The following is a 20,578-nucleotide window of genomic DNA, read 5'->3' on the forward strand; positions in this document are numbered from 1 at the left end:
AATTAAACCAAGCCCTTCAGACTCCCGGAATTCTCGGAATCGCGCCGCTACATCTACTTGCAATGCCAAAGGGGGGATCTGTTAAGCAACTATACGTCGGCAACGTGTTAATGCCTGCACCGTAGGTCTAGAGAAAATGCTCTGAGGTTTAAAAAAAAAGTGTGGAGAAAGTGCTGATTAATGAAAGCCAATTGATTACAACTCTCTTGATTTTTGGGGTGAAGACATGCATGTATTGCATGTATCCACCTACAGGAAGTTAAATGCCTAGCTTCACGCGAACCATCGAGTGCGAGATCTAGATCGTGCATACGACGACATATGCAGGCAGCAAATCTCCCAAAGCTCGGATTCGAGCGTTCGTTCTTCAGAATCCAGATATAATATTCGTAATACCCCAAACCTGTTGCCTATGTATAATGCAATTATATTCAAATGCGGTATAGTCCATATGCTGTGTATACATTTTGGTACGTCAGCTAAAAGCTCGAAGGTTGGGGGAAGTGACCTTGGAGCCATCGAATATTCTCGGCGTTTTCTTATAAACATAAAACTTATCGATATATCATTAATCTTATCTGAATCTCTGTTCTCTGGTCTCAAGAATGTACGGTGCTATCTGGCTCCTGATATTGATATAAGTCAACATGTTTGAGGTTTTGTTTTTTAAGGTCTCTTGATATCATGGTCCTAGAGCGTTTTAGGTCCACCAAACCTGGTACCCGTACCTTATCGACAAAACAATACATTTTCTAGCACTGCCCCCCGCGTATCTGAAACCCTTATAACTGCCCAGAGATACAAGGTGCATGGCAGCTCACGTGTCTCCCCGTTTGGCATACGGAAGAGACCATGTTTGATCCAAGGTTTCTCGCGCCGGTTGGACTTGGGAATGCAATAATGTACGGACATGCACAAAAGATCCGAACGTGACAATAAGAGGCCGGGCCAAGGACTGGGTATAGCTCCTCGTGAAGCTCACCAATTCTAGAATTAGTTTTTCGTTCCTCATCGGAGACTTTGAGTTATAATATTACGGTCTGTTGAGGTGGCATGAGCCCCGACCGATCGTTCACGGTTCGAATGTCCTTTGAACGCTTCTATAGGGAATCTCGGGAAGAAAGGAGGAATGTTGTCTTTGTTAAGAGTTTTTACAAGTTCGGCTGATCGGCAGAGGTAACGCTTCGACAGTGTCGTTTTGGTTTGTTCGGCAACTAACAGGCGCAAGTTAAGAGCTAAACTACTAACTATATATAGTTAGCCACTGTATTTCAGTAGACCTGATTGGACAATGAGCCTGGGCGCTGTCCGTTTTAGGAAAGTCTTCGCCAAGACGTGTCCAGATCCCTCACTGATTACCGCAGCTTGCAATCTATGTACGATTAGGGCGGATCCATCATAAAAGATTCGATTTAAGGATATCGAATATGAGGTGAGGGTAGCGTGAGCATGCTGCAGTGCTGCATGCTGGCCCCGCTCTGTTCGAAACATGGTAGATACTATCACTTGGTTCGTCCTATTATGCATATGCGTAATGGAAGGGATCTCCGGAAAGATATAAAACCAGAGGGCTCCCTTCTACCCTTGATGCACCGTAGGAGATCCCTCAGCTTACTCCCTTGCTGACAGTTGCTGTCGACATTCGTTCCCACAGTCATTCATTTTGCTTTTTGCTTTTTGGTCCAGATGCTTCGTTGAACAGACACTCCTTTGCCTCTAACGATTAACGAATATTCAAATATCCAACAACAGACACTCTTTAACTAAAGTACTGCAATAAGAAGTACCTTGTTCAGGTACTTCAACGACTCGTTACGATGACACGCACATCGTTTCTCGTGCAAACTGTGATCTCGGCCTTGTGCTTAAATGGCGCCGTGTATGCTATGGATAGCGAGGCCGACTGGGCTTTTGCAGCGAACAATTTAGCAAAAAGGGCAATTGCAGTCCCGTCACCTACTCAAGAAGGGCAGCCCGCGAACTGTATAGCATGGAAAAACGTCGAGGCGGCAGAAGCCGACTCTGGCGACTGTGACTCGATTGTAAGCAAATACAAGAGTATCAAGTTGACTAAAGCGACATTTCTTTCGTATGTGAATGCCAAAATCTTTTTTTGACAAACTAACTGCGTTTAAGGGTATTGAATACTAATAGAGAAACCCTATTAGACTTAATCCTGCTCTTAAGGGCGATTGCGCCAACCTCAAGAAGAACTTCTACGTTTGCGTGCAAGTGGGCGCTTCCACTGGGGCAGCCGTAAAGGCTGCAGCCACGCCAAAGACACCGGCGAAAGCCGAGGAGGAAGAGGAAGAAGAAGAAGAAGATGACCGACACGCCGACAACCCCCCAGCTGTAAAACTTACTACTAAAAATCCAGCACCTCCAACAAAGCTTGAGGCAGAAGAGAAGGACCAATTCTTAGTCACTGGCGCCGGTGATACTACTCTCAGCACCCGATTCTGCGCTCCCCGAAGGAACCTTGTCAATTTGCAGAAAGAACTACCGGATACTTTCAACCTGCTTGTTCTTGCTCTCGATAAGATGATGAAAACTCCTGATAGCGATGCGCGGAGCTACTTTCAAATATCCGGTAAGTTTTATAATTTTGAAAATAAACGCTAGTGCTATGTTGATCGGTTTTCCTACCCTCTCTTAAGTATACACGAATGCTAATTACTCTTTTCCCCTCCCATGGCGCAGGTATCCACGGGGCGCCGTAAGTAACCAGCCTAAGTCCCGAATTCCTCGTCAAGTACCTTCCTCTTACACTTTTTTCTATCTAGATTCATTTCCTGGCCTGTTCCAGGAGAATCGGGTAACGTTGGGCTCGGGTATTGTACCCACAATTCCGTCATTGTAGGTTCATCTGCTTACCACCTCCCATCTTTGATCTTTCTGACAATGAAATACAGTTTTCTACGTGGCATAGGCCTTATATTCTAGCCTTTGAGGTATGTTATACTTTATCGAGATATATTTCATAGCTACAATTATATGACAAATTAGTTCTAATACCTTTAATAGCAAACTCTCTACCGACATGGCAGAGATATTGTTCGAAGACTTTTTACTCAACCAGCAGTCCAGAAAAAATACATAACCGCTTTACAGCAGCTCAGATGGCCGTATGTCTAATATCACTTGAACCTCAATTCTATTTATACTAACGTGAGGTAGATACTGGGATTGGGCAGATAGCACTAATCAGAGCAGAATGCCGAAAGTTACTATGGATAAAACTATTTCCGTCATGGCCCCCGATGGCAAAGGAGGTGAAAGGAAAGCAACAATCGCGAATCCCTTTTATTCCTATGTGTTCAAAGGACGTGAAAACATACTATTCAAAAAAGACGTATGTCAGAAATTCACCAACTTTCTCGGAGGCAATTGTACATCAACGTCAAACTAAACCGATTTATAGTTTACAGGCTTGAAAGCTACTTCACGGAGACCGGAGAACTCCGGCAGTAGTGTGAGCTTCGACGCGGCTGCAGACAACGCCATGCAGAGTGGTTACACTACGTGAGTTATGATAAGCGCAACTTAAGACATATACAGCTTCAAAAATGCTAATGAGTAGCTGTCACCTAAACCAGGAGGCGTAAACAGGCTTATAATGCTTTAACAAGCGCAACTACTTTTAACTTCTTCTCCAATGCACTTGAGAAGCTTCACAATGACGTTCATATGCAAGTTGGCGGCAATGGTATTATGGGCCTCATTTCATACGCCGCTTTTGATCCCATCTTCTGGTAAGTGGGAAAATACAAACGAGAAAATCGCCCATTCCGCTAAAATCTGACCCAATCTGAGCACAGGCTTCACCACAACAATATTGATCGTTTGCTGGCAATCTGGCAAGCCGCCAACCCCGGAAAATATTTGACACCAGATACCGCCACTCCTTCTTTTAAGCGTAAAGTCCAGGAAGACGATCAAGACGATTTAGATACTCCACTATACCCCTGGAAACACACAGACGGAAAGTGGTGGACGTCTAATGATGTGAAGGATGTCACCAATATCTGGAAATATGGCTATGGTTATCCAGAAGTCCCATGCTATTACCAGGGTGATACAAATACCTTAGACGATCACGCTACAGAGGCGATTAACAGAGCCTATGGTGACATTGGTGTGCCTAGAATTAAGGGTCGCGCTGCTGTCACGAGTGCTTCTGTAGCTGGCCGTAATGTTACAGAATGGGATATCAACATCATTGTCGACCAAGCAGAGCTACCTGGTACCTTTTCGATCTACGTCTTCTTGGGCAATCCTCCCGCAGATCCCAAGAAATGGGATATGTCTTCACAGAAGGTTAGCACGATGACTCTACTCGGCAACCCAGGCGTAGCAAAGATGAGCAAACTCGAGGGCATGACTATCCCCCTAGGCCCATTACTCGCCCAAAAGGGAGTTAAAGGCACAGAGAAAGAGATCCAAGACTATTTGGCTAAGTACTTAGTATGGACTTGTATGAGTCTCGGTGAAGAGGTAAGTCGGCCTTGAAACTATTTTTCTTATACTTTGCTAATAGCCATCTTTTAGGGAGGCACTAAACCATATGACGTAAAGCTCATGAAGTCCCTTAAGGTTGTTGTTACTAGTAGGAATGTTTTTACCCCTAGCGATATGAAGATCAAACCGAAAGTGAGCAAGGCCAAAATCCAAACCGCAGCAACAAAGAACCAAGCAAAGAGTGGCGGCGCTTCTACTCTCGCTGAGCTTGCAAACACAAAACTCAAGGGTGGTGCTGCAGCCCACCTACGTATTGGCATTCTCCCTGATATTCAGAACACTACCGTTACTGGTAAGAGCTATCGCTAGAGGACACGGTCAAGATTGCACTTTGCTCTATCTATTGGCTTTTGAGATTCTTTTAGGATGCGAGATCAAAATTCGCCAATCTTGAGTATCATAGTAGGTATCTCCCACGGTATTAGTGGCTTATATATATTTGGCATATTCTTGTGTATCTTGGAGTTTATAGAAAGATATTAACTGTTTTGGAAAGCTGTATCACTAAGATGTACTTTCATTTCCGACAAAACTCCGCAACGGGGCCCAAGAACCTGTTTTGAATAGCTTTGTTAGGCTTGAGACCCCACCCGAAGACAAATTTACAACTATCACAGAATTTTAAGTTAGTGCCGCATCGAAATTCTTTTCCTCTGGGGTAATTGCGACAATATGGATGGGCATACCTACTTGAGGCCGCAACGCATTGCAGTAGGTCTCATGGACTTTCCTTTGCCACTCGCAGTGCAACACTTTTTAGCCAGCCTGTTTTGTGATATCATCCCTATATCGAGTATTACATGTCCATGAATCAAGTGAAGGTAGCCGCACCCCTTTAGCAAAAGAATATAAGCTGAAAGCCGGCCCAGTGCTTAGTAGTTTTCATGGGCGCTCATATTGGACATTTGGAGTAGAATTGATGCGAGATTAGTCACTTGTGAACCTTCTGAGGAAGATATGCAACAACTTAGATCGAGATATCGACATTCCGGTTGGCTTTTCTGAATTTAAATATTTATCCTTTGAAACATTTGATCGCGAAAGCCTTACATTAGATATATTTCCACCGGCTACCAAAACTTCATGGGATTATATTATATTGTACATCTCGAGCGTGGTTTTTTGCATATTTGGTGGGGACTAAGCTAGGACTTATGATGTCGACTAACTAGGATCAGGCCTAGCTTCCTGACCGCGAGCTTGTGGTACACCCTCTCTCTTTTCATTATTTGTCGGCAAAATTATGAGATGTATCTAGAACAACTTAGAAGAAAGGTACCCAAGGTTGCCCCGTCCTTTACAAAAGGCCAGGTCTTGGTGCTGCAGCACGAAAGGCTGGCCATGCTATGGTTACGAGACTGGCTCAGTGTACCTCTGGCGTTAAAATCCTGTGATGTGTTGCAAATGTTGGGGTTTTGCTATGTTGCACAAAGATTCTGTACTAGTATGGTCTCTGCCCTCATCCGCGCCTGGCCAGGTATCGAGGCTATAGTATGGTATGGCGCAGTTGCTAGTTGGATTCAACGTGCACACACGCGTTATACGTTACATGAGGGAGGATTACAGCAGCGCTAGCATTAGCCTCGAGATTTGAGACCGTTCCGATTAGGCACAAAAAGCATATGCATGGCTGTTCAAAATATGGCTTTTTCGAATTCTCCTCTCTAATTTCGGGTGGGAGATCTTTATGGAGAACGATCCTGAATGAACACTTTTCCTGTTTATGGCTTTCCTGCGTCGTGAGAAATTGGGATGGTGGAGGTACCGCGATGCAATATGTTTCCCACCAACGCGGAAACGTGTGCACATGTGTATGCCATGCAAGGCCTCAAATTGGCCATCTCGTCAACTATTTTTATTTTCGAAAGTAAGATTAATAGAATCTCGCTACCCGAAAATAAAGAACCTAACCATAGGTTAACCCAAACTTGGCGGATACCGAAGCCGTGTCTGCACGGTCTTTGAACATATATAAATATCGGAACTAGCTCCATTTGGTTGCTGATACCAGCTTTCGAGACCGTCTAAAGTACTTAAGTTTTCTAGGTAGGTATATCTACTTAGTAGATAAATTAATCTTTACATAGTAAAAACCTCAAAGACAAGATTCCCGGAAGAGCCAAGACTTTGTACAAGACGAGAGCTTTGCCTATTTTGCTATAATCTATAGTCTTAGATATTTAAACCCCAATGAATTGAAGAAGTTTCTGGCGTTGCAACTGCCTAAATTCTGTGATATCATGATCATGAAATCCAAATTCTCCTCAATCCTTTCTTTTTCTGAGAAATGGAATATATATTTGAAAGAAAATTTAAAACTCGGCTGATCTGATCCACAGACCGGCTTTCACGGCTCAGCCATTATAGTTATAAGTTAGAGTTCAAACATTTTAGAGGCTAGAATTCCGATCATCCATGTTGCTCCGCTCCCTATTAGATCATGATACTAGTAAAACTCCTACATCTAAGTTCTCCTAGTTTTGCGTCTTAGCTAAGTTCTCCGGGAGTATAAGCCACTGGATACTCTCCGAAAGCGTAACTGCCAGGAATTGAGTTCCGGATCTTTTGCAATTGGGTATACAGTTCACCATATATACATAGCAAACCAGCTATGCAAACTCGATGCGAGTAAATAAGGTAACAGATTACAGCAAACGAAAATTTAGAGTCCGGAGCTTCTTTGGGCCTATGTTAGCCCTAGGGTAGTAATATAAACACCCGAACCTTTAGGATTAGCTAATTTTTCAGACTTTAGTGAATCTACACTTCTAAAGTCGCAAATCTATTGACTGTCCGGATCCACGGAAGTATAAAAATGACTAGCTAAGAAAAAAGTAGCCTACGAGCTCGAAGAGAACAGGGACCTAATAACAAAAGGGCTCCTCTATTCAGTTCCCGTCTACTAATTCTGCCTAGGTAACCAGTTTTAGCCGGCTTCGAGGCACCATCGAGTCAAAAAATTGACTATTATCTCCATCCGCATAGAATAATACCATACTTAATCCATGCATTGGTTAGTAAATGTATATATGTGAAAAGTAGTAACTATGAGGTATTGATGACTAACCAGTTCTATATTTTAGGTCGCATTCTCGCACCCACGAATGCACCTTCCATTTTCATCCACCCATTTATCAGGTATCCTTATCTCGAACTTCGGTAGTTTAATATCGGGTATTTTGATTTTCAGTGTTTCTAACTCAGGCATCTTTATGTCAGGTAAGTTGGTGGATATATTTGTTCCGGCCTCTGGGCCCCGAATCGCATTCGAATTCGAGAGTGCGGTAAGCATTGGAGAGCCAAACAGGAAAACGTTAACCAGAACAGAGACTAGCACATGTAACCAGGTCTTTAATACCAAATATTTCACAGCTCGGTAGACGGTTGTGACGGCCCACGTGATTTTGTGGGTAAGGACGTCATTAGCTGTAAGCAATAGATGCCCTTGCTGAATATCTTCAATCCAAAGCGCTGCATAAACCTCGTTTGGCCATAGCCCCAGGCACAAATAAAAGAAATGCACCGCTTCATCCAGCCAGTCCCATGGTGAGAAGAAATATTCCCACCAAAGGTCAGTATACCTTCTATACACTGGACACCATTTAAATCTACACCTGTCGTCATATATAATACTTTCTCCCTCTATGCGCTTCTTTTTAGGACAGGCGATTCGATGACTCCCTAGAATCATTGTCGGAATTTTATCGATTTTATCCGCCGTTATGAAATCTTCTGTGATGGGGGTTGTATAACGCTACAACATGTCTTTTGAACGCTGCTTCGGCTTTATGCCAAGACCCAAAAACAGACCGATAAGGGTCAGCTAGGGGATCCGCGTACTTTACGGTATATACTTTATAGTAGTGCCTACCACGGCAGCGACCTTGGGTATCGATTCTTAAGGTATCGTAAAAGAGCAGGTCCCGCCAACCAACTTGGTGAGTGATCTGGAGTTTGAACTGTTTTACCAGCCTGGCTGCCGACAATTTCTGTGGATTTTCCATTTAGACTTCGGAACCTGAACCGTCTATTCGGAGTATGTAAGAGGATCGATCTGTCAAGCGGATTTCGAGCGAGTGGCCGGCTGGCTATGGGTAAATGGTGAGTGGTTCATAGATGGGAAGTTAAGTGGCCCTTTAAATGCTTTCGCTGTCCTTGCATGATTGTTTGATCTACAGCCTGATCCTTGGGATCTGCTGCCATACAAGGTATATAGCCATATTAGTAACTATACTTCTGTTGAGATATATTTGGCGATTACGATTTAGAGGTTTGACAGGGAATGAAGATCAGTCAATTGGCTTTTTTTAATCCATTCTAGGTCCATCAGCGCAAGTCCTTACTCAAATGAGTTCCGGATCTTCTAGTAACGATCAAGTATCGTTATCATATAGGTATTTCTTTACCATTAAAACCGCTAGCGGTAACAGGAAATATACATCTCAGACCGTTGAGTGAAGCCAGAGAAACGAAATAGAAGAGATGGTCACAACTAGGGCTGTTATGGAAACAGGTACAATATCGTCACGAACCATATATGTAGTGACGAATATTGCTAGGGAGTTGGCGACTATAATACTAGAAGCTAAAATTGGCCTCTTATCACGGCTAGTAGTAGCGAAGTTAGTAGTAGCACCACCGGGGGCACCACGATCGTCGCAACGAATGGCAAAACTCCCAACGGCAGCGGCACCAGCGCCGGTACTATCAGCGGTAATACTGGCATCCGCGCTGGGATCGACGGCAACATTGGTGGACACGGTGGACACGGTGGCAGGAGCTTCAGCAGTATCAGGAGGAAGGGGGTACCAACGGCAACGGCAGTATTGATGGCAGCGGTAACAGCAGCATCAACAGCAGCGGCGACGGCGTTATTGATAGTAGTGGCAAGATCAACTGAAACTACAGTGGTAACAGCAGCAGCGATGGCAACGGCAAGTTTATCTCTTTCGTCCTGAGCAGCAACATCCTGGTCGGGAGCCGGCGGTTCGACCTTATGTTAAATTTTATAAAGTTAGCGTCAACTTACTCCTATGCCCTAACTTTCCGTCGATTTGGCAAATATAGTACAACATACTGGGTCTGTGGATTTAGCTCTTAGCTCATCCCCAAGAGCGAAAAAGCCGAGTGCTGTCTCCACAAAGGCAAAGCAGACTACCATGATGAGTAAAGTGATAGCTCGGCCACTCTTCCAGGACCAAGTAAAATCTTCGAGTGTATCAAGAAATTCAGGAGGAGAGGTATGTGCTGGAGCTGTTGGACCCATCGTTGTTGGGCCTGGGAGAATGTTTAAGAATGTCTTGTTAAAACAGCATGAGAGTACCGTCTGCTGTATAACGACTGATGCTTTAGAAGCTAGATCCGAAGATATACCTACGATTGATGACGATATCTCATAGGGAGGGGAGGGGAGGCTAGTGGGCTGATTTGTGGGACTATTCACGTCTCCAGTGTTTGTAGCACCTGGTAGTGCTGAAACGGATAGTCTAAGACTCGCCAAAACACTAATGATCCATCTTCTATAGCCAGCGCGAGATTTGCTATCGTCAAATCGGAACCGAAATACCACCTCTAAAAAGACGGTGATAATGATAGTGGCAAAAGCGGCGGAAACCCCGTCCTTTACGAGAGGGTGCATCTCGGTTATGAAGTATGATTTCTATACCTGTCAGGACCAATTGAATTCAGCGTTCGACCCGAGCATATAGTCTAACTTAAGCTGGAAAGTGGTAGGACCGCCAGAATGAATGCTCTAGGAATATTAAAATCCTATAGATCATGATATGTCCCTTACTAGATTTTAGAAGGCAGATATCTACCACAACCAAACAGAATCGAAGACAAACGACGAACCTAGCAAGAAATCTAAAGGCAGCTATGGTACTAAAAACAGCGAATTGTGGATCAAATAGATCGAGTTTGCTAGCGAAGATTTGTTATACGGTAACGACGGTACCATATGATGCTGACGATAGTGATACTGATGATGCTGCTGCTGCTGCTGCTGCTATGATGGGAGAATACTAATGTCAAGTGTCCCTCCCATGGCCATATACGTAAGTAGGTTAGGTCTTCTAATGTTAACCGGCTGCTGAGCTTTCACGCGCGCCACCTTAGTCTCATATTATCATTTCAACAGCAACCCAGAGACTAAGCTAAAATAAATTTAATACTACTGACAAATTCATTACTAGGTCCTCGCTCATATGATTCTGCTTTACACGGCCTATATGTACTCAGCTAAGTAGCTTCTTGGATGCGCTGCATGCATAGTACGCGTATGATATCTGGCATCCGCGTTGTCAGGAGCCAAAATACGACACGAAAGGCTGCCTGAAAACAAACCACACAAAACGGCATGATATATTGATGCTTCCATCATGTCAGTTCATGGGCAGGGCGCCACCATCATCGGCTAAACCGGAGCTAACCACAATGACGACCACCCTCATGGCGCTACCGATTGAAGCTTTGCTTCACATCATAGGGTATCTGTCAAATTGCGACGTCACTGCCGTCACCAGGGTTCTACCTTATACGAGCCCCCTTGTCTCCCGGAAATCGTTTCGCAGATGGCAGAGACTAGTTGAAGACTTCACCCATCAGCTGCACGATACCTTCGATTCTATTGAGAATGATCGCCGGCAAAAGAAGGATACATCTGGGTCGGTAAATGCGACTGCCCTGAAAGCCGAACCAAGCGAAGCAGCAGCTTTTGAGGATGTGTACCTGCCCAAAATATTGGCGGAAATGGGGATAATACTCCAAGACAGGCAGCTCATTCAGTTGGACGATATCTTTCTGTCGTTGCGGGAGCTGGGTAATGGTGCTGGAACTGCGCTTTCTCCGTTGGTGGATTGCCCAGACCCCGAGGAGAGCTCAAGAATACTTCGATCTACTCTCAACAATATCTTGCCAATCGAGATAGTCAAATCATTGCTTCCATCCACCATATCTAGTAATATCGATTCTATTCCATTCGCCACTTTCGATCTTATTCTATTGACTGGATATCTGTTGTTCACGGAATTACAACCTAAGGATATTATTAGTTTGCGCCCCCGATACTCAACCCAAGGCTATATCAGCGAGCAAGCTCTGGCCGAGTATCTGTCATACATACTCTTGTTTTTGAAAGTTTTTGGACTCATTCAAGCCTGTGCGCAGGATATTGTCAGATCAACTAAGAATGGGACAACAGACCGTGTTCAGTGGAAGTTCACCAATGGATCCCCCCTATCTGGCCAGGCACTACAAATCCTAGAACGGCGGATTGAAAGCTGGTTCGCAGATTTCTACGAGGTGCAAACATACTCTGTGCCAGGCTCTCAAAAGCTACACCTGACAAGAGAACAGCAGATGTTTGTTGATTCTGACATTCGAAAGGGGGAGGTATTTAAAGTGCGAGCATATGCTGGGACAGGGAAGACGAAATGTCTCGTCGACTATGCAAAAAAGCGGCCATACAAAAAAATCCTTTATGTGGCATACAATAAAATGGCGAAGTGGGATGCTGATCTCAGGTTTAAAGACTGTTACAGAGTGAGTTACAAGCCTTTCATTATTCATTATTGATGTGTACTAACATAACCGTGCCGAGCAGGTGGATTGCAAGACTCTCCATAGTGTTGCATTCAATGCTCTTTCCTTTGTCAACCCAGCCGTAGATTTGCAGGTTAAAGGGAAGACCGTTGGCGAACCGCAGGCGTCCTCGCGTCGCGGTAAGTTTGCGCGAATACAGTCGGCCCCGACTGAGAACGAATTCCTCCAGAACTGGGATATTGATGTTATCGTGGAAGCGCTGGGATTGACTTTGGAAACCGTTGCCCCTGTTTTCACCACCAAATACGATTGGCGAGACGGATCTTCGAACTGGAGCTTCAACAATAGCAAGCCAACCGTAGGAACAGCCGATAACCATAGGAACCCCGAAAGCCTAGCCAGAGTTATTACCAGCGGCATTGATAGGTTCTGCAATTCGAGAGACCCTAAACCTACCATTGCGCACCTTTCTCTAGGGCAGTGCCGTACTAGGCTCTGTAATCCCGAACTGGCTACCACATGGCTTAAGTTTTTGTGGAAGATAATTGTGTCAGGGAAATCTCCGTCGATGACGCACGATTGCTATCTCAAGATGTTTTCCCTAACCACTAACCTAGATGCCGATCAGGCTACCTTTGGTAAATACGATATCGTGATGTTTGATGAGGCACAAGATGCAAATCCCTGTATGGAAAATATCATTCAGAGGCAGAGAGATGCTGCTGGTATAATCATAATTGGGGATCCATATCAAATGATTTATGGGTTCAGGGGCGCAAAGAATGAATGTTTTGACGACGAGAGGTTACCACCCACGCGAACTTTCCACCTTACGAAAAGTTTTAGGTTCGGGAAAGAGATCGCAGACGTAGCGAATCTCATCCTCGGCTCTGTGGGGGAAACAAAGCTTGTACGTGGAGGAAACGCTAGTGGTCCATCGCCGGCAGTTTTTCTACCACCTGTTCTAGGATATAAAGATATTGCACCAGCTGGTCAACATACGGTCATATTTCGCACCAATACTGGTAAGCTGTCTAAATCATTTGTTCTACTACATTTCTTTCCTACGCTAACATCCTTTAGAATTGATCAAGTATTTCTTTTTTTCGTTCAGCAAAAACCCGAACAAGACAATATGCTTGAGAACAAGCGCCGCGAATGCTTCCACGACCATTATACCGCTTCTGAGGGCGGGCTACTTTCTCTACAAGGGAAAGCCGCAAAAACACCATCGTTTGAGAGGAGTAACTTCATTCGAAGAAGCCAAAGCCTACGTTCAAAGAGAAGAAAACTCTGAAAGCCCAGACTCTGATGAAGTCGATATACCTGCCCTTGCCCTCGTGGTGGGCATGGAGGAGTTCTACCGAGCTGAGAATGGCATAGACGGGACTCCATTTTTAGAGATGTTGGAGTCATCGGCGCAATGTATCGTCAATGAGAAACTAGCAGACATCATTTTAACCAACGCACATCAATCAAAGGGGCTAGAATGGGATGATGTCATCATCGCTGAAGATTTTGTGCATGGACTAGAAGGGTTGCCTAGTCAAATAAAGTCCACGGAAGCAACAAACCTCCTCTATGTAGCTTGTACTAGAGCACGAAATCGCCTTCAACTCTCCCAAAGGCTCGCCGCTTTCCTTGTCCGTCGGCTCGGGACCTTCCGGTTCTTCGTCTCCCCCAACGACAACTCTAAATGCAACTGCTGCCGGGGGAAACACCCGTTTAACACCTTCCTAAGTGACCATCTCACCGCAGGGGACGCTTTCAATGGGACAGATACCTCAAACTACTTCTCCTCCACGCCCTCGCCATGTATCGGCTACGAAGCTATATTTCCTCGCCGAGACCCTTCTGCATTAAACAGCTGGATTGATCGCAGCAGTCAGCCCCTGAACCCTGCTGAAATACCCAAATGTGTTCATTTGTCCGCAATTTCTTGTGTAAATTGTATCTTGTCTTGGCGGTCTTTAACGAACAAGACGCATGGGGACCTTTTCAGATTTGCGGAGGGTATCAAGGGCCGTATTGGATTTGGCAAACATATGTATCATGGCGATTATCACATATTTTGGGCTGGCAGGTTCTACCCCGATATGTCCAGCGAACTCCCACGCTCAGAAAACTGGACGTTGGAGTCCGCGTATCACCCGGAAATGCGGATGGGGCTTCAAGCCCCACTAAACATTGGATCAGTCAATGAAAGCCTGGTTTGCTGGAGTGATTTTGTGTTTGGCAAGGCCAGAGACAGCGGCGCGGAATATGATGATGATGACGTTGATGACTTCATCAAATCCTTTGTTTAATCTTGACCAATGCGAAGGGAAGCTTTGGAATTATCACTTGTTTCAGTCAAGCATTTGATAGTCGGGGGTCAAGAGGTAGTGTAAAAAATATACGGAGTATACTGAGTATCTACCCGGATACGCATGAGCTTGGACGGTTGGTTAAGTTGGTGTCAGTCTTAACTTCGGGTTTTGCACGGCACATATGGTTAAGTTCTACTACCCAAGTTTCGGTATATCTTGATGCTACAAATTTTAGTGTTTAGCTTGGTATCTATATACATATGTATTTGATATCGATACATATGTTAGATCTTTCAGCATTAAATCCAGATTCTATCATAATTCTAGGATTCTCCGCTGTAACTAGTTCCTCCTTCTCCCTCTCAGATTAAAATCGAGATTTCCCACCTGTGTTAGGCACCACTTTGGGACCCACCCCTCCAATCTTGCTTTACTATGCATTTTGACACCCCAAACCGCGTTCGCGTTTTCCTCTTCGTGGTCAACTCTAATCATATCACCCACTTGCACATTGATCTCCCCCTCTTTCTTCGCATCATATTGCGCCCAAACTCTATAAGTGTTATTTGTAGACCGAGATGGCGAGCGGAAATGACTGGAAGCCTGAGAAGGCGTATTTGAGCGGGTAGACTCTAAGTTATTAGTAATAGAATGTGGATGAGTCGTTGGGTTGCTTAACAGCTTTTCTTGGGCCCTCACTGCTACTGGTGAGGCATTGAGTTCATCAGGAAAGGCAGGAAGAGGTGGCGGTGGTGGGATGAAGAGAGCTGGTGCCTTTGGGCTTGGAGTCCTCTTTCTACGGTTGCGTGGCTCCGGGGACGGAGATGGTCGGCGTTCCTGGACAAAACTTCGGGCAGGCCGAATTGACCTACCAGAGTCAGGAAGTTCGAGCCCAGTGCTTTGCGTTTGTTGTGGTGGTGTCTGAGGCAATGGCGGCTCCAGCTCTTGGTCGGAGTCATCATAGTCATTTTCATCAGGTTCCACTGGAATCTTGTGGTTTACTGTTGCCCGACGTAAGAGGGTTGGCATGGAAATTTCGAATGTGGGGAGTTCGACGGCGGCTGGAGATATTATGGATGCTGAATCGAGTTCGAAAACTCCTTCCTCGACCTCACCGTTGCCTTTTCCAACTGTAGTTACTACTCTTGCGAGGCGATCGCAGAATAGGGTTCGCACTGTATTTACAGTAGGTAAGCAGCTAAATTGATAGTTGTTATATGTTAAAAGGAAACTTCTTACGTTGTCGAGTAGGAAACTTGTAACTTGCTCTCCCGCTCATGCGCCAGCATCGCGAATCTCCGTCACCAGATCTATCAGCAATTGCGGAATCATGGGTTAAGACAAATGTTTTGTCGCCTATACAGCAAGCTTCGATCGATTCTTTGACATTGTGTCCCTGTGTAAAATGACTGGGTAGGACTGTGAAGGTAGGTACTGTCAGTGTCAGTTTGAAAACCAGTACAGTTAGGGTTCTTACTTTCTTGAGATATTATCCTGTCATTTGAAAAACTTTGTACAAAGATGCGAATGGAATTCATTTCATCGTCTTTCAAGAGGGCTAGTTGACCGTTGTTAAAAAACCCACTAAAAAACGCAGGGTTGTCGACATCGATGGCCACTTCTTCAATTACGCTGCGATATTAATGCCAACATCAAGTTAGCTGACAAGTTTACCAAGGATAATACCTACGGAGTTTCATACCATTCATATTCTTTTCTTTCATCCTCTCCAATATCAAACCACCTCCTCATTTTGAGACGATTACGCCAAAAGTTAAACCATCCAAAACTTTGTGATGAGCTCTGCTGGACAGTTCTTCCGCCGCCTTCAAACCGTAGCCTTAATCGCCCAGAGCCAAGTTTTTCTTCGATGGCATCAATTCCAACCGCATTTTCGGGAGGCGAGAGAACCGCATCCTCGACCGCCATCGTTAAAGTGGTATACATCTGTTGCGGGTGAATCTTTGGCGCAGCTCGAACGTAACAGGTGAAGTTTCGACTACCGCATTTAAATTGCAACATACTCCTTCCACTATCCTCAAATAGAGTCCCAGGCCGGCTAGATTCCTGGCTTAACCTTTCGGCAAGATCCTTCCGACGCACAATACGGTGTTGTGATATGGAGACTTCCTTCGTAACCTTAGAAAGAAATCTCCATACTCCATCTATTCTGATGTCTGCCGAAGGAGATATTTCGATGTTACCGAAGGCGGAAAGTATCGAAATTGTATCCATATCTTCAGTGTAAACAGAGATCAACTCTTGGCTAGACCGCATCCCAACGATTGCCAGGTTCGTTGCGACTCGGATCCGTAGGAGATTAGCCATGACATCTTCGAACTGGCGTTCCTCTAGTGATGGCAGTTTTTAGTATGGAAGCAAACTACTTAAGTACTCTACGAAGAGGAACTTACTTTGGGGACTCGGGCAGCGGATATAAAGCTCTAGGTTAGACTCTTTTGCGGTAACGTTGACTAGGACAAAACAACCCGGGTTTCTTGCATTCCTGGAACCAAGCGCCAGAATTGGGAGGGTAAACGCGCCAGCTAGACTTGATTCAGCATTTTGTATTAAATAAGGTTCCGGAATAAATACAAACCTCTGTAGTCTGTGAGCTCGTGCTGTTTGGTTGCCCCTTCTAGAGTCTTACACCGACAAGCAAATAGCGGTAAAGCAGCCAGGCCGATGGCATCAAAGGACAGAAACAAAGCCGGGTTAACAGTCGCATGAGAACACAAACAGTTTTCGCGCGCTTCATCTAAGTATAACTCAATATCCCTAAGATCAAACTAGCGTCAGTTATGGCGAATTTCCAATTTTAGGGTGTTTAACTAACAGTTCGTAACCCTTTGGTGCCTCAAAGGCTGATGTTTGGCCGGTAGAAACTTTCCGGACGTGATTTGAAGGAAGCTCCGCCAATAATGATGATGAGCTGCGAGGACTTTGATATGAGGTTTCGGGAGTAGCTTTTCTTTCTGTAGTTTCTGAAACAGTGGGTGCCGACACTCCCAGTACTGGAGGTGCCATAGCATCTTCCAGCGCCATCGTTTCCGTCACAAATTCCCCTCGAGCGAGTTCAGTAATCATACAAATACAAGCCACCGCATCTGAGGATAAAAAATAAAATTTTAAATTAGCGAAGTGAAGTTTGAGTGTTGGAATCTTAGAGGACGCACCTTGTTCAGTAGTAAAATGATAGTTTATAGTATTTGGTTCTTGTCGAATCTTGAGACACGGCCCGTCTTTTTCGCGCCCCGGTATCAAATGCGTTACATTGGCCATTGGTTCATCGATACAGAGAGTATCATCACGTAGGTCCATTTTTGTCCATCTACGGTCGGATACTAATAGAATATTATTAGAAAATTGATTTAGGTCACCTTAGTGAAGCGTTTCTTACCGTCTTGTGTCAAAACGCACAATCCTGACCCGCTTCGTACAATCAATCGGGTTGACCTTGCCCAGCTGTTATGTAGAATTACAAGACAGGAGCCGTAAAACTCTTGATTGAATATATCGGGTCGACTTTTTATGGTAATATTACTAAGATGGCTATGTCCATAGTTAGTATAATTTGTTCACGATTTTGAAGAATTGTCGATTCGTGCTAGCTTACAAGGTCGCTTTTATCTCCTCTTTACGCGATGTCCTCGAGGCCCAAAAATTTCGGAGCTGCTCATGCAATGGTTGTGTCCAGGCTACAAGAAATGCAGATTCATTCGTAGCGGCTTTCTTATGCGCAGGGAGTTTCGGGAGGCTCCATTTGTCGAGTTGGATGTCACCTTGGTACAGATTAGAACACCTGTGAGATGTGAAATTTAGTCCGAAAGACTTACTAGAACCTGCTCCAGCTGTCAATGATATCCGTTCGCCGAGGTAAGTTAGAGTTCCTGTCCCTTCGACCTGCAGGCCATTCTCGAAGTGTCGAAGGTCTCTGACTCTGAATGTCACCGCTGGGCCCATAATTCTAATTTTTTCCTCCCAAACAACTTATGCGTACGTATTAGCGCACTCAACCTTTGGGGAGCTAGCACGTACAAGATTGATACCTACAATCACACCATAAGGATTTCGTCTGTTTGAGGTATTCCGAAATCTTTGCAAATTCAAGATATAGCTTAAGATAGTCGCCGTCTTGCCAGGCTGCCGGGTCATCTTCTTCAACGTAAAGCCTTTGCTTTCTAATTGATCGGTATTGAATGATCATTAAACCCTTCACAGGTAGACTGTCGGTCCAACTACTGTTATTTGGTGGCAGGTATCGAATATTCATGGTCTTGATTGTATTTTCTGCAGATATTCTACAATTAGGAAGAACTATTAGTATGTCGCTTCAGAACGGGTTTACAAAGTGACCAAGGATTCTCACCCTAAGCGAACACAGCTGGCAACTAGCACTCTTCCACGCGTATTTTTGTTCTGTTTCTGGCCTTTCTCAGAGCTACGGTGGTTCAACGACGCACCATTCTTCGTCGAGGGGGGTGATAGTGCCCCGGTTGCATCGTTTTCCCACCGAACCCATTTACTTTCGGGTATCACTCCATCTGCAAGGCATCGAGCTGCCTGATGGGCAAGAAAGGTAACAAGAGACGCTTCAAATGCACGTTGATCTATGATCATCGTAGGGTCAGTATTCAAGTGATATTTCGTCCGATTTTTGACGAACCATACTTTTTCGGAGTGGGATGCTGATAATATAGGGCCTTTCATCGAAGCTATCGCCTCTCTTCGATGCTTCCGGATCCTCAATGCGGGGTGCATAGAGAGTATATTCTCTCTGCATGAGATCCGAACTCTCATTCTTGACGATAATGGTTCCGGGACCGCCTTCGCCAGTGGTTATTAGCCTAGGATTCATCCAAACATTGGTCGCCGATGATACGACCATATATCGATGGGTGAAAATAGGGCTCAATTACATTTAATCTTGGCAAGGGCAGCATGGTGGGAGTCTTGGAAGACACCCTTCATGATGCGACTGCAGTTGCAACAAAACATCGGCTGGTTGGAGATTATGGAACCTCCAAGAAAAAAATCCGGATTAACAGTAACCTCGCGGCAGATAGATGCCATGGGATTGCGGCGAGAGATCGAGAAGTTCCTACTCTCAAATTTTGGCATAAGTTTTCAAAATCTATCACGAGCTCGGGATTTAGAGTAAGAACCCACATTTTGACTTTCGCTGCCTTTTTATATCCAACATCTGAGTGCGCAAAAAATGGAGGGAATCCTTCGAATGTTTTCGGCTTTGAAGACGAAGAGATATGAGTAGCCTCAGGGCGTAGGACAAGATCACCACTGTGTCGTTTACTATGTATCGATAGACTTCGACGCTGTCTTCCTTCCGCAAGCATCTTCTCCAGCATACCCAATGCTTGTTGTAAATCGGCCCTATTCAAGACGGTTAAAAAAATTCCGAAATGCACCCCAATACACTTTGGGAATCAATCGCATACCGATTCAAGACATTGATGTAGGCGTCGATGATAACATAATGTTGATGGAGGTCCTCTTTCAGAGCCCGAATATCGCCACCCTCTGTTGTCCATTGGATTAACTTGTATCCCTTCGAGAACCATATCTTCCAGCTCCAGTTTGAATCCAGCCTATCGGTATATTTTTCGACGATCGATTCCAGTCTACGCAAAGTTGTTCTACAGCCATCGACCATCTCCCCGATCTTCTCTTGATTTCGCGCATTTTGGGGATTTCGGCCGGGTTTACTGATTTCTCGAGCTAGTGCTTCGAGAACGATGCTTAACGAGGAGAGTTGGGATTTTATCTATTGGGTGTCGAGTCGTAAGCTTAACAGCCGGTATATACGTATACTGCATATCTGGTGCATGATTATATTATGGCAAACCAGCAATTCGAATTCGCGAATGCGCCAGCTCAAGCGATGTTACGAACCTCATTAAACTCCGAAGCTGCACCGGTCGGACCACTTGAAAAACTGTTGCTCAACCGTAACGCGATTGTTGCCAGTTGGATTATATCTAATCAAGCACGAGCATGAGCACTCAAGTTGAGGTGCCAGATCTCAGTTAGCTAAGGCTCGTTTTTCGCACACGGCGATGGGATCAAAGAGCCGAAGATATTACAAACCTCCAACGCCGACGCCGAAAGACATCCCCGCTCTTGTTCTTGTAGCGATATCAGACTACTTTGGTGTGAGTGGTGCAGATTGCGGATTGCAGATTGCAGATTGC

At 44.8% G+C, this 20,578-nt stretch overlaps 4 protein-coding genes across 4 annotated transcripts; 2 read left to right on the forward strand and 2 right to left on the reverse strand.

Annotated features, from left to right (window-relative positions):
- Positions 1-1,817: 1,817 nt before the first annotated feature.
- AOL_s00210g370 (uncharacterized protein) lies at positions 1,818-4,827 on the forward strand (the record flags this gene model as incomplete). Its single annotated transcript, XM_011129171.1, has 11 exons — positions 1,818-2,089; positions 2,169-2,590; positions 2,701-2,716; positions 2,784-2,856; positions 2,913-2,951; positions 3,025-3,125; positions 3,178-3,352; positions 3,422-3,522; positions 3,597-3,752; positions 3,819-4,494; positions 4,549-4,827. 11 exons carry the CDS (start codon positions 1,818-1,820, stop codon positions 4,825-4,827), a joined length of 2,310 nt encoding a protein of 769 aa, XP_011127473.1.
- Positions 4,828-8,960: 4,133 nt separating this feature from the next.
- Positions 8,961-10,156, reverse strand: AOL_s00210g371 (uncharacterized protein; the record flags this gene model as incomplete). The annotated part of the gene is made up of 3 exons (XM_011129172.1): positions 8,961-9,298; positions 9,328-9,511; positions 9,596-10,156. 3 exons carry the CDS (start codon positions 10,154-10,156, stop codon positions 8,961-8,963), a joined length of 1,083 nt encoding a protein of 360 aa, XP_011127474.1.
- Positions 10,157-10,953: 797 nt separating this feature from the next.
- On the forward strand, positions 10,954-14,366 carry AOL_s00210g372 (uncharacterized protein; the record flags this gene model as incomplete). The annotated part of the gene is made up of 3 exons (XM_011129173.1): positions 10,954-12,060; positions 12,122-13,085; positions 13,144-14,366. 3 exons carry the CDS (start codon positions 10,954-10,956, stop codon positions 14,364-14,366), a joined length of 3,294 nt encoding a protein of 1,097 aa, XP_011127475.1.
- Positions 14,367-14,711: 345 nt separating this feature from the next.
- On the reverse strand, positions 14,712-20,040 carry AOL_s00210g373 (uncharacterized protein; the record flags this gene model as incomplete). The annotated part of the gene is made up of 17 exons (XM_011129174.1): positions 14,712-15,544; positions 15,609-15,788; positions 15,847-16,001; positions 16,072-16,720; positions 16,784-16,915; positions 16,969-17,147; positions 17,206-17,476; positions 17,546-17,713; positions 17,770-17,921; positions 17,986-18,151; positions 18,206-18,358; positions 18,423-18,670; positions 18,739-18,979; positions 19,041-19,196; positions 19,289-19,470; positions 19,539-19,760; positions 19,826-20,040. The coding sequence occupies 17 exons, from the start codon at positions 20,038-20,040 to the stop codon at positions 14,712-14,714; spliced, it is 4,302 nt and encodes a 1,433-aa protein (XP_011127476.1).
- Between the last annotated feature and the right edge of the window lie 538 nt (positions 20,041-20,578).

The sequence above is a fragment of the Orbilia oligospora genome (assembly GCF_000225545.1).
Source record: "Orbilia oligospora ATCC 24927 unplaced genomic scaffold scaffold00210, whole genome shotgun sequence".
Classification (NCBI taxonomy): domain Eukaryota; kingdom Fungi; phylum Ascomycota; class Orbiliomycetes; order Orbiliales; family Orbiliaceae; genus Orbilia; species Orbilia oligospora.